Source organism: Piliocolobus tephrosceles, chromosome 7, assembly GCF_002776525.5.
Source record: "Piliocolobus tephrosceles isolate RC106 chromosome 7, ASM277652v3, whole genome shotgun sequence".
NCBI lineage: Eukaryota > Metazoa > Chordata > Mammalia > Primates > Cercopithecidae > Piliocolobus > Piliocolobus tephrosceles.
The window spans coordinates 144,863,911-144,875,631 of NC_045440.1; the positions used below are offsets into that span (position 1 = coordinate 144,863,911).

Consider the following 11,721-nt stretch of genomic DNA (forward strand, 5'->3'; position numbering starts at 1 on the left):
GTGCTCCTCCTCAGGGGTACGGGGCAATAGGGGGCATGGAGGTGGGGCCTTGGGGTGCTCCACCTTATGGGGGGGCAGGGGGAATGGGGGCATGGAGGTGGGGCCTTGGGGTGCTGCAGTTTGTTGGGGGGCAGGGTTACGGGGGTGTAGAGGTGGGGCCTGGGGGGCACAGTGCAGAGTACCAGGCTGGGAGGTGGGGGAGATGCTCCATGTGGAAGGACCGCTTGAGCTGAGTGTGGAGTGGGGTCAGCACTGGCCGGGAGGGGAAAGGGGGTGCAGTCTGGATCATCCCATCGGTGGGATGGTGGCTGGCCTGGCAGAATCCCGAGACAGAGGCAGAATGGGATGAGAGCCCAGGCAGAGCCCTGCAGGGAGGGGCTCTCCAGGAGCTGTGTGGACCCCAGGCCAGGTGGAAACCCAGGCCGAGGTCGAAGGTTGGGCAGGTAGGTTCCCTGGTGGCTCTCTGGGAGTCCAGGGTACCTGCCTCTGGACTCATCCCTCCAAGGGTCTTGGGAGAAAGGTCTTACTGCCCATTTTACAGATGGAACAGCTGAGGCTCAGAGAGCCAAGACTCCTGCCTCAGGCCACAGTGTGTCCAGGGTGGGCCTGGCTGGTTCTGCTGCTAACCCTGAATGGACTGAGGATGTTGATGGGGGTAGAGGGAGACATTGGGGTCCCGACTGAGGGAACTCCGTCCCACCATCAGCCCCCAGCCACTGTGGCGCATCAAGCTGGAGACAGACTGAAGATTGAGCAGCCACCCTGGGCGGAAGCTGCCCTCAATTCGAGCGCCTGCCCAGCCCCCAGGACCCTGGGACCCCGGCAGGCTGTGGCTTGGGCTCAGGCCCCAATAAGGGGACCCTGCCTCCAGGAGCGGATGGGCGTCCACCTGCAGGGCGCTTCACAGACTTCAGTTTGTCTCTGTCCCCTGGGCCTGACCCTGAGTTTGTCCCCAAGTCCTGCCAGTGTCTCCTGGGGCTTGGCTTGGTCACAGCAGAAGGGTCCCTGGTGGGCAGGGAGCTGACACGCATCAAGCTGCTTTGTTGAATCTAGATCTTTCTTTCAAATGGAAAAACGTTATGCAACCAAGCTCTGTGGGGGGCGGATGGGGCAGGGCTGACCAGGTGGGCACAGCCGGGGAAAGGCAGTTGGGGAGGGTGGCTGGAGGTCACTGCTTGGGTCTGGCCGACACCTTCTGGAGGAAGGAGAGCTGGCTGGTGGCAAATTCCCGGATGCTGGGCTCGGGGTCACTTTTGAGATGTTTAAAAGCTCCAGAAGAGGAGGAGCAGGTCAGAGGTGACCCCAGCCCGGGAGCAGCCCCTTTACCCCAGCCCGGGAGCGGCACCTTTACCCCAGCCCGGGAGCGGCACCTTTACCCCAGCCCGGGAGCAGCCCCTTTACTCTAGCCCGTGTGGGGTGGGGTGGGGAGGGGTGGGGTGGGAGGTGGGGCCAGCTCAGACCCCATCTCCTGTGACTCCAGGCCTGGGATGCTTCCCTCCACTACTCACCCACCACCCCCATTCCCTGGCCCCTTGTTCTATTGGTGCCATGAGGCAGCTGTGGAGTGGGTGTGAGCCTCAGGCCCCAGGTGCCCTGATGGGGGCCTGGGGAGGGGAAGGGTCAACCTCAGCCTCAAGATACGAAGGTGGGATGGGGGCTGGGCACTGCTCAGGAGGCCTGTGTCTTTGTCCTGATCTGGGTACGGGGTTCCCCTCTGGGGCCTCAGTCTTGCTGTCTGTGCCGTGGGCAGGGGTGGGAGGGTGTGGGCTGCGGGAGCTCTGGAGGGAGGGCCGCTTACTGCAGAAAAGCAGGTTGATGTCCCCGGCGTTCAGCATCTGGAACACGGCCTGGGGGTGGCAGCAGATGGTGTGGCCTGTGCGACAGACGGGCAGCTGGCGGCTCGGGCTCCCTGTCTCCTGGGGGGCTCTAGCCCACCCCTGCCCCTCTTCAGCCCCAAGCTCCTCCTCATCCACCCCCTTTCCTCTCTTGTGGGTGGTGGGTCAGAGAGGGTCAGGGTGCTTGGGTGGGGCAGCCCTGGGGGCCCCCCCACCTATGAAGAGCGCCGCCCAGGTCTTGATGTGGCAGGAGTGGCTGTGCAGGTAGCTGAGGGCCTGTGACAAGTGGATGCTGAATTCCTCCTGGCTGCGGGTCATCTGGCCGGAGGAGAGCACACCTGGCTGGGGCGGGTTGGGGGGCCCTGGGGATACCAGGGTCTTCCCGCCCCAGCTTGCCTTGCCCAGCCCCTGGAGCTGCCATAGCAGCTGTGTGTGAGACGGGAGCGAATGGGGAGCCGCAAGCCTGGTCCCCCCACTCCCTGGCCCTGTTCCTCCCCACCGATCCCAGGCCCCTCACCAGGCAGGTCCAGAGGAAGTGGCGGGCGCTGAGGCCCCTCTCCCAGGCCAGCGTGCAGAAGAGGGTGTGCCGCAGCCGCCAGCGGAGGAGCACAGCACAGCGGTAGAAGGTGAACTTGGCCTGCTGTGGGGACAGGCGTGGAGGGTCGCCCACCGCCTGTGTCTGAGCCCTTTCCCCTAGAGACCACGGGCCTCCGTGGGCACTGGAGGCCGCCTGCTGTGGGGGTGTTCCCTGGCTCTGTCCTGCTTGTGCCCCTTGGCAAGCCTCTGGGACCCTGGCAACAGCACCTGGCCCCCCGGAGCCCAGGCTGGCCTGCCCGCGGCCCTGCCCCTGCCTCTGCCCCTTCCACGGTTGCCGCGTATCTTTTTCCCCGTGGCAGGGAGACCCGCAAGGCCAAGTTGTGACTTCATGGGCTATGCACAGGGCGTGTGCTGGCACAGCAGGCAGGGTGCAGTCCGTATTCACACAAGCTCTCTGAACTGCTGGACCGCCTGCCCCGTGACAGGCACTGGGGGCACAGCAGCGAGCAGAAAAGACCGGGTCCTGCCGCATTGACGGCAAGCCTTGCTTGCATGCGTGTGCGCATCGGGGAGCAGGCAGGCCAACTGTGGCCAGAGAAACCAGTGCAGGTGGCCAGACCCTCTGCCCACCACTTGCTGCCTCGTGGGAGCTCCCCTAACTCTCAGGCAGCCCTGCTGCTGTCCATCTGCCCCGTGCCCTGGCCAAGGTGAAGGCCTACCACCTGCCTTTCCTGGGGTGGGCACTGACCGTGGTGACAGCTGGGCATCGATCCTTCAGGTGGAGGAGCAGGGGCACCATGCTCTGGTGCACCTGGGTCCGCAGGCCACTCAGCTCCCTATCTGCCATGGCCGCCACCAGGTCCCCGAACAGTGCCATGGCTGCTGCCCGAATCCTGTCCCGCTCCTGCAAGGAGGAGGCTCAGAGGCACGGCCAGACCTGTCTAGGGGTCCCAGCTTTTGTCCAAGTTGGGACCCCATACCTCATTGTAGGGGTGTAACTCAGTTCCTTCTGCAGGATTCCTTCACCCAGGCTCTCGGCTCCTGGGGAAGGGCTGGGGCTCCCCGCTCACACAGGGCTCTCTGGCGTCCGTGAAGACGTAAGAATCACATCTCCCTTCTACTCACAACTGCATCCTGGCAGCCCAGGCCTCATGAATGCATTTGAGGGGCGCCTGTCCCCCTGATTTCCCAGTGAAGGAAAAACAGCCACACTAACCGTGCTGACATGTCAGAAAGTTACATCTGGGTAAGCCTGTTGTGGGGCCGGAGACCAGTGCACTTGGAGACTGAACGTGAGAACTAGTTCAGCCCTGTGGTGAAGGGGCAAGCGCCAGGGACCCCCCCAGCCCACCAGCACAGTGCCCACCTCAACCGAGGGCCACAAGCGGGCAGCTCCCCTGGGCCTGGGCCTCCCTGCCTGCAGCTTGGGGTCCCCCCTTTGGCAGAGGAAGGGAGCTGGGTTGGGAGGAGGGTCCTGAAGGGCGTGAGCAGGAGGTAGCCCCGCCCTGCCCCAGTGCTCACGTCATTAAAGAAGGAGCGTGCACTGATGGCAACACTGAGGCTCTGGCTCCCTGCACCCTGCGCGCCCAGTCGGTGCAGCATGTCTGACACGGTGTCCATGATGCACACGATGACCTGCTCGCTGCTCTGGAAGAAGCCGTCGAGGAAGGGCCGCAGCTGTCCCCGGAGCAGGCTTCCCTGGGGGTGGTGGCGGCTGGTGGGCAGAGAGCACCAGGACCCGCTGGCCCCATGCCCCACCTCATCCTCCCAGTTGCTCCCCTCACCCCATCTGCACCTCGGGCCGGGGGGTGGTGATTATTCAGAGCTGTGGGTTCCGGCCTGGCCCTGCCCGCCATGGGGAGCTGTGCCCCTACCTGGGCTTTGTCCACCAGGAGCTGTGTGGCCTGGACAGGGTGGCCTCTTTTCTTTTCTGAGACAGGGTCTCATTCTGTCCCTCAGGCTGGAGTACAGTGGTGTGGTCATAGCTTACTGCAGCCTTGACCTCCCAGGCTCAAGCAATCCTACATAGCCTCCTGAGTATCTGGGACTACAGGTGTGTGCCACCTCGTTTTTTGTTTTCGCTTTTGTTTTTGGTAGAGATGGGGTCTCACTATGTTGCCTAGGCTGGTCTCAAACTCCTGGGGTTGAGCAGTCCACCCACCTTGGCCTCCCAAAGTGTTGGGATTACAGGCGTGAGCCATCACATTCGCTTGTCTTTTTTTTTTTTTTTCAATTAATTTTTAGCCAGTTCTACCTGCTCCACTTGATTGTGTGTTTGCAGTGAGTTCGAGTTATCGGGATGAATGGTCAGAAAGCAGTGTGCCCACCAATGGATGTTTCCTGCCATTGGGCCCCTTAGCAGTGACTTGTGTGCAAACCAGGGTGATTTTTACAACTTTTAAACAAGTTTATAGCAACTTTGTTGGCTTTCAAAGCTGTTTGCTTTGAAAATATTAAATTCATTTTCAGCAAGTGAGTCATTCAACAGACACACTTTGTGAACATCTGTGTGTGCAGCCCGTGCTTGAAGACCAGGGTTCTGGCCAGGTCAGAACAGGACAACAGAATGAAATTGTAATGGAAATGGCGAGAAAAAAAAAAATAAAAATGCATAGCTTGGCCTACTTCTGCTCAGTGAGAGTGCAGCGGGGTGGCCTGCCCCAGCCACACCTGGTTCAGCCTGCACATCTCCAAGCCGGCAGGCCTCCCTGGCTGGCAGTGCTCTCGGGGCCTGTCTCCTCTGGCCTGCTGTGGCTGCTTGCCCACATCCCACCTGATGCCAGGTAGGGAACCACTCCCTCTTCTCTGGACCTGGTCCTCCTGATCTAGCAGGGCCCTTCTTTGCCTTTCTGTATTGCCTGTATTCAGTGCAGGGTACAGGGGAGGCACATGGAAACTTCCCACTGATCATCTCTGCCTGGGAGAACATTTGGTGCAGATATAACCAAACACTGAATGAATGAGGGAGCAAACGTGAATAACTGATTGAGTGAATGAATAGACATATAAAGAATGAACAAAATAAATATTGCAAGAATGACTCATAGATGAAGGACCCAAAGAACAAGTGGGTGGGTGGAGGGATATGTGGGTGGATGGGGGATGAATGGAGGGCTGAATGGAGGGATGGATGAATGGAGGGATGGATGAATGGAGGGATGGATGAATGGAGGGATGGATGGAGGCATGGATAGAGAGATGAATGGGTGGGTCGATGGATGGATGGAGGGATGAATGGAGGAATGAATGGATGGGTGGATGGATAGAGGCATAGGTGGAGGGATGAATGGGTGAGTAGATGGATAGGTAGGTGAATAGTTGGATGGTGGTTGGATGGAGGGAGGCATGGATGGAGAGAGGAATGGATGGGTAGGTGAATAGCTGGATGAATGGGTGGGTGGGTGGATGGATGAAGGATGGAAGGATGAACAGATCAATGAGGAAGTGCTATCTAGTCTCCATCTTCCAGTAAGCACCTACGATACATCATGCACAATGCAAAAGGCTTTGCCAACTGTGACCCTAATGGAGGTCAGTCTTCTTAACCATGTGGAGACTTGTGATTGGAGGAGAATCAGAGTGAACTAGTCTGCTAGGCAAATGACTTTGGGATCTCTTTGGAAACGGCCCCTTCTGCTGCCTTCCCATGATCACACTTTTCTCCCACAAGCCCTGAAAATATGTTCATAACAACCTTCTCCAGCAACAACAGAAATAGGGGCTGGGCATGTCGCTTTCCCTCTGGGGTCTTAATGCAGCCCTGGGGTGGATGAGGGGAGGCTAAGGCTCCACACTTCCTGATCAGGTGAGAAAATCTCTGCCTCTAACTCAGCGTTTTCATGGTGCAGAGTCAGCCAGGTAGGAAGTTTGCTGCCGCTGCTGCTGCCAGCCAGTGCCTCTAGGGCTAACCACGTGCCAGGGACTGGTCTCCGCATGGCACTCATGACCTGCCTACCACAAGAGGCAGGCACTATGACTGCTCCCATTTTACAGATGTGGTCACTGAGGCCTGGAGAGCTGACAAAGCCTGCCAGCTAGAAGGTGCTGGAGCGGGGATAGGTCCAGGGCCTGGACTCTTAACCACTGCATGGTGCCCTGGTGCCGTGGGGGCTTTAGCTGGGGTAAGGCCAGATCCCTCAAAGGTGGCATTGCAGGCCTTCCCTCCTACAGCTGTCCATGATGGGATACGGGTTATTATGGTGAAGAGGTAGAATTGGCTGGGATTGGAGGAGTCAGCAATGGGTTGGAGAGGCCCATTCATCAGATTCTCAGAGGGCGTTCTCCTCTCTGGTTGAGCCCTGGGATGCCACCTGGCGGGCTTCACGGTGGCCACCTGGAGGCCTGCAACAAGGCCCCTCTCTTTCAGGTGTGGAGGAGACTGTCCCCAGGGAATAGACACTTTGACCCCTCCTACAACCTGCCCCATTCTGCATATGAGGAAACAGGCCCAGAGAGGTGGAGTCAGCTGTCCTAAGCCACACCACCCAAAGTGACAGAGCTGGGATTCCAACCCTGTGGCCCTTGTCTACACCCGGTGCACTGGCTGTTCTGTGGGGTCGGATGTGCGCCAGCAGCTGTGTCTGACAGCCCTTACCTTATCTGCGTGGAAGAGGGTGTTGCTTAGGCCCTGCAGACTCAACACACGGACCTCGGGGCTGGGGTCCTGGAGGCCTTGTGTCAGCACGGTCAAGGCAGCTTGTTTGGGAAGCACCTCCAGCAGGGCAGGGCTGTAGAGGAACTGGGGTGGCCCCCGGAGGGCAGGCAGGTCACTCTTTTTTGAGGCGCCTGCATCTGTGTTGAGGGCTGGGGCTTTAGGACCGGGGTCCAGTGGGAGTTTCAGGGACGCAGGTTGACCAGTGCCCTCTGGGTATCTTGGTTAACAAGTATTTGAAACCTACCTGGTTCAACCCCTCAATGTACAGCTGGGGAAACTGAGCCCCGGAAGGGAAAGGGCCTTGCCTCAGGTTACACAGCGAGGTAAGGCCTCACTTGTTATCAAGAGCTGGGCTTGTGGGGCACCTGGGGACAGAGCTCCCATGGAGGGCGGCCCAGGCAGCTGGTGGGTAGGAGCTGGCATGAGGCTTTCGCTTGGGTTCCCCTACTAGTGTCAGTTATGGAAACAGCGCCCTCCTCGCCCCAGTCCCACCCCTGCCTGAGCTCACAGCTGCAAAGTGTGCCACACCCAGCGGCATCTGCTTGTACGCATTCCCCTTTGGCTTCACGCTGAGTCCCACAGGCAGGACAGGGCTGATGTTGGAGCCTGGACCTGCCTGAGTCTGCTCCCAGTGCCCCTTCACCTCCGCAGGGATTGTGCCAGGCAGGGCCGAGTGGGGAGACAGGTCCCCAAAAGCTGCGGCCCCCCTCCAAGGGCTGGGAGTGGGAAGGCAGGGGGTATGAGGGGTCTGTCTGGGTGGCCTCCCTGGTCAGGGTGAGCTCTGGCATGGGTTTTGCTGGGGTGTCAAGGAGGCTGGAGAAGGAGGCTAAGGCATCTGAGGTGCTCCCTGCCGGCCTGCACCCCTACCTCGGTGAGGATGAGGATGGCCACCTTCCTCTCACGCTCCTCTGGGCTCTCCAGGCTGGGCAGCAGCTGACGCAGCACCGCTCTGATCTGCCTGCAGTGGTTCTGCACCATGGCCCTGCAGGGATGGCCCTGGGCTGGTGGTCACTGCCCAGAGCCCACCCTCCTGCTCCCACCTATCTCATCAGGGCCGGCATCCCAGAGTGCCCCGACATGGCGGGCATGTTCCCATTCCCTCTGCACTCACTGGCTGTCCACTGTGTGCCAGGCTTGGGCTGGACATGTGGGAGACAGAGAAGCAGGCATAGCCCTTGTTCCCTAGGAGGTCACGAGCCAGGGTGAGGGCTGGGGGAAGATGCTGCATCAACAGGCTCTGAGTGTGTGCCTGTGACTGGGGGCAGGGGACTGTGTCCTGTCGCTGCAGTCCAGATAGCCCCCTGGATGGGCGTGGCCTGAAGCAGGCTGCCTGGACCTGCCCTGGCCCCACTGTACCTGGCAAGGAGGCCCACGCCCTTCGGGTAGGTGTGGATGGTGGTGAAGAGCTCCCAGGATCCCTGCAGCTCCAGGTGGGCAAAGTCATGCCAGTGCCCCGTGGTGGACAGCAGGCTCTTCAGTGCGTCCAGTGACATGCTGCAGCTGAGCAGAGGGGGCTCAGGGCTTGCCTCAGGCCACAAGCGGCCCCCTGGGCCACCCCCTGCCCTGGGAAGGGTGCTCAGCTGACCCAGATAGAAAGGCACATTCTGGTTCCTGTGCCTGGCGTCACTGAGGCCCCTGGGGCTGCTCTCTCCTGCCCTGTTTTACCCGGAAATGCTGGGGCCTAGGATTGGCGGAGCTGGGCCAGGCATGGGGAGGCAGCGTGTGCCCAGTCAGACCCCGGGCCTTGCTTGAGCGGAGATCAGGGGGTGCCCTTCTAGGGAGGGGCACCTGCCCTTCAGCTCGAGGATGGCAGCGTTTAAATATGGGCGAAGAGTACGGAGGGTAGCAGCAGGCGAGGGCGCGGGAGAGCCAGGGCGTGTGGCATAGCGGACCCCAGAGAAGTGTGCATTCTCCACTCCCGAGACTCCTCTGCCCTCAGAGGACATGGAGAAACGCGGCAGCACTGGCCCTCACTTGTGAGTGACGGAAAAAGATGCCGGGCATGGCTTGTGGTGTCACCGTGTGCTTGGTACTTGCCGGGTACCATGGGCGGTGCCTCAGCTGCCCAGCTGAGGTGGCCCTCTACTGTCACTGTCCATCAGCGGATGACGGAGCAGTCCTGTCACACAGCCTGGCCAAGGGCACAGAGGTGGGGTCAAGCTGGGCCCTGGCTCCAAACCTGCCAGTGATGTCACTGTCACTGAACACAGTCCCTGGGGCACAGGTAGACAGCCTCAGAATGCTGGCCGATGAAACATGAGACGGCCCTGGCTTGCTGGCCTGTCTCACTGTTGCAGCCACACAGCCCCGCCCCTGCCCCCAGCACTTGGTCAGTGTGAGTGCATCACCCTGGATGTGTGAGCATGCCCGGACGAGGCTGTCAGCTTGGACCAGGCACGTTTCTGAGCAGATTTGCAAATCCGAGTGTCAAATGATGAAATGCCATCCGTGAAAGTTCTGACAGTGCCAATCCAAATGCCAGCTGGCTTGCCCTCTCGCCCCGAGCTGTGTCATAAAAAGAGGCAGCATTTTCCAGGTCACGGGTCTCAGCCACAGTGCGACAATCGTTTTCAGAAGAAGGGACTTGGTAGGGGGAGTGGCATTTTGTTTGGTCTGGGAGGACTCCAGAAGCTTCTGGTCCTGTGACTTCTTGGGCACTGTGATAGCCTGTTCTTCAAGATTGCCTTGTCCCTGCAGCCCCCGCAGGGCTTCCAGAAAGATGGGCTGATTCAGCGTTCTTGGGAATCCACGCCTGACTCCCCTGCAGGTCTGTAGAACTCACCTCCAGCCCAGGAGCCCCGGCAATGCTCAGGGACACGTGTCTCCTGAAATCCATACATAGCCCCGAGACCGATGAAGGCAGAGCCCCTTGAGTCTCTGCCTGCCCGTGGACTCGAGGAACCATCCTCTGTTCCTGCTGGTCCCAGTGTCACTGCCTGCCTTCAGCCTCTTTGGACACTTGGCATCCCAGTGATGCCTGCCTCATACTCGACCAACCCTCCGTTCCCCACTCTGGCCCTGGAGAGGGTAAAGGCGCTTGAGAAAGAGGAGGCGAAGCCCCTCTGCTCTCCACACTCCTCCCCAGCCTGAGGGTCCATGAGACCCCCTTCCCTCTCCCACTACCTCCTGCTCTTCTGGTTTTATTTTTATTTTTAATTGTGGTAAAATACACATCTCATAAAATTTACCATTTTAAGTGTATAGGTCAGTGGCATTGAGCACATTCATAATATTATGCAACCATCACCACCATCCATTTCCAGAACGTTCTCCTCTTCCCACACTGAAACTCTGTCCCCATTAAACATTAACTCCCCATTCTCCCTCCATCGAGTCCCTGGCATCCAGCATTCTACTTTCCGTCTCTTTAGATTTGGCTACTCATGGACCTTAAGTACGTAAGTGGACTCACACAGTATTTGACTGGCTTGTTTCACTCAGCAGAATATGCTCAAGGTTCATCCATGTTGTAGCATCAGAATTTCCTTCCGTTTCAAGGCTAAGTAGTATTCCGTTGTATGGATGGACCACGCTGCTTATTCTAATTCACCCACTGATGAACACTTGTGTTGCTTCTACCTTTTGGTTATCGTGAGTAACATTGCTTTGAGCAGGGTGTACAAATATCTGTCCCAGGTGCCTGCTTTCCTTTCTTTTGGGTGTACACCCATTAAGGGAATTCCTTAATTCCTGGGCCATATGGAAATTCTATATTTAATTTTTTGAGGAACTTCCATACTCTATTCCAAAGCAGCTGCACCATTTTACATTCCCACCAACAGTGCACAAGGCTTCTGATTTCCATCCTCGCCGACACTCGTTTTCTGATTTTTTTTGGACAGTAACCAACCTAATGGGTGTGAAGTTCCTCTTCTTCTTTTGATCACAAGCCTTTGGCCCCAAATCCCCCGGGGGACAGAGGGAAAGAGGAGGATGAGATGAGGCTGGGAATGATGAGTGTCTTTGAAATGAAGAGAAACGATGTAGCCCATTCGAATTAAACAGAGTTGGCCCACATGGATGACATGTGAGAACAATGAGAATTCCTTTGTGGGGCAGGGTGGAGACTGGCTGGAGGAGGACCCAGCTGAGAACTGACTGACGCAGGAAACGTCTCTAAGGAAAAGGCTTTGTTAGTGGAGGAGCAGGGGAGGGAGGCCCCTCTGGCAGGCCTGGCAGCACCTGTTGCAGTCCTGCCTGGGGAAGGATGCCCTGCTCGACCCCACTCGATGCTTGCTGGTCTCAGAGGCCTGCCCATCTAAGCAGGACATGAGAACTTCAGAGGCCCAGGGCTAGCCCAATCAGGCCTCAAGACTCGCCTGTTGCCCCACGGTGTCCTGTGCCACCCCCGCCGTGTTGGGCATGCAGAGACAGTGGCTACTCAGCACTGCCCGTCCAGATGTCCTTCTGGGCCCCTGTCCCCACCTTGACAGTGCCACGGCAGCTGGGCAGGGACCTCAGACCCTGGGCCACCGGGATACACCTGGATGACACTATGCTCTCATGCCTCCCTTCCTCCCTGGCTCCATGGTGGCGCTGGATGGCGTGGCTGCTGGTTTGGCAACTGGCGCCTGGGCCCCTTCACGGTGGTTGAAGAGACGTGGGCCCATCCCGCTCTCTGGAGGGCGTGGGAGCCAGGCCTGGCCAATCAGAGCCGCACAGGCCCCTGTGGCCAAGGTGATTGGTTCAGGAGTG

General features: G+C 58.8%; 1 protein-coding gene across 1 annotated transcript in view; it reads right to left on the reverse strand.

The window, feature by feature from the left end:
• Positions 1-1,042: 1,042 nt before the first annotated feature.
• LOC111553373 (maestro heat-like repeat family member 5) overlaps positions 1,043-11,721 on the reverse strand; it is a 71,165-nt gene continuing 60,486 nt past the window's right edge. Inside the window, exons 22-30 of the mRNA XM_026454567.1 lie at positions 8,383-8,526; positions 7,894-8,008; positions 6,967-7,110; positions 3,894-4,070; positions 3,121-3,276; positions 2,353-2,475; positions 2,051-2,153; positions 1,799-1,873; positions 1,043-1,269 (exon numbers count right to left, since the gene is read on the reverse strand). Of these exons, the coding sequence (XP_026310352.1) occupies positions 1,169-1,269; positions 1,799-1,873; positions 2,051-2,153; positions 2,353-2,475; positions 3,121-3,276; positions 3,894-4,070; positions 6,967-7,110; positions 7,894-8,008; positions 8,383-8,526 (1,138 nt within the window). The 3' untranslated portion in view covers positions 1,043-1,168. The remainder of the gene's footprint in view (positions 1,270-1,798; positions 1,874-2,050; positions 2,154-2,352; positions 2,476-3,120; positions 3,277-3,893; positions 4,071-6,966; positions 7,111-7,893; positions 8,009-8,382; positions 8,527-11,721) is intronic.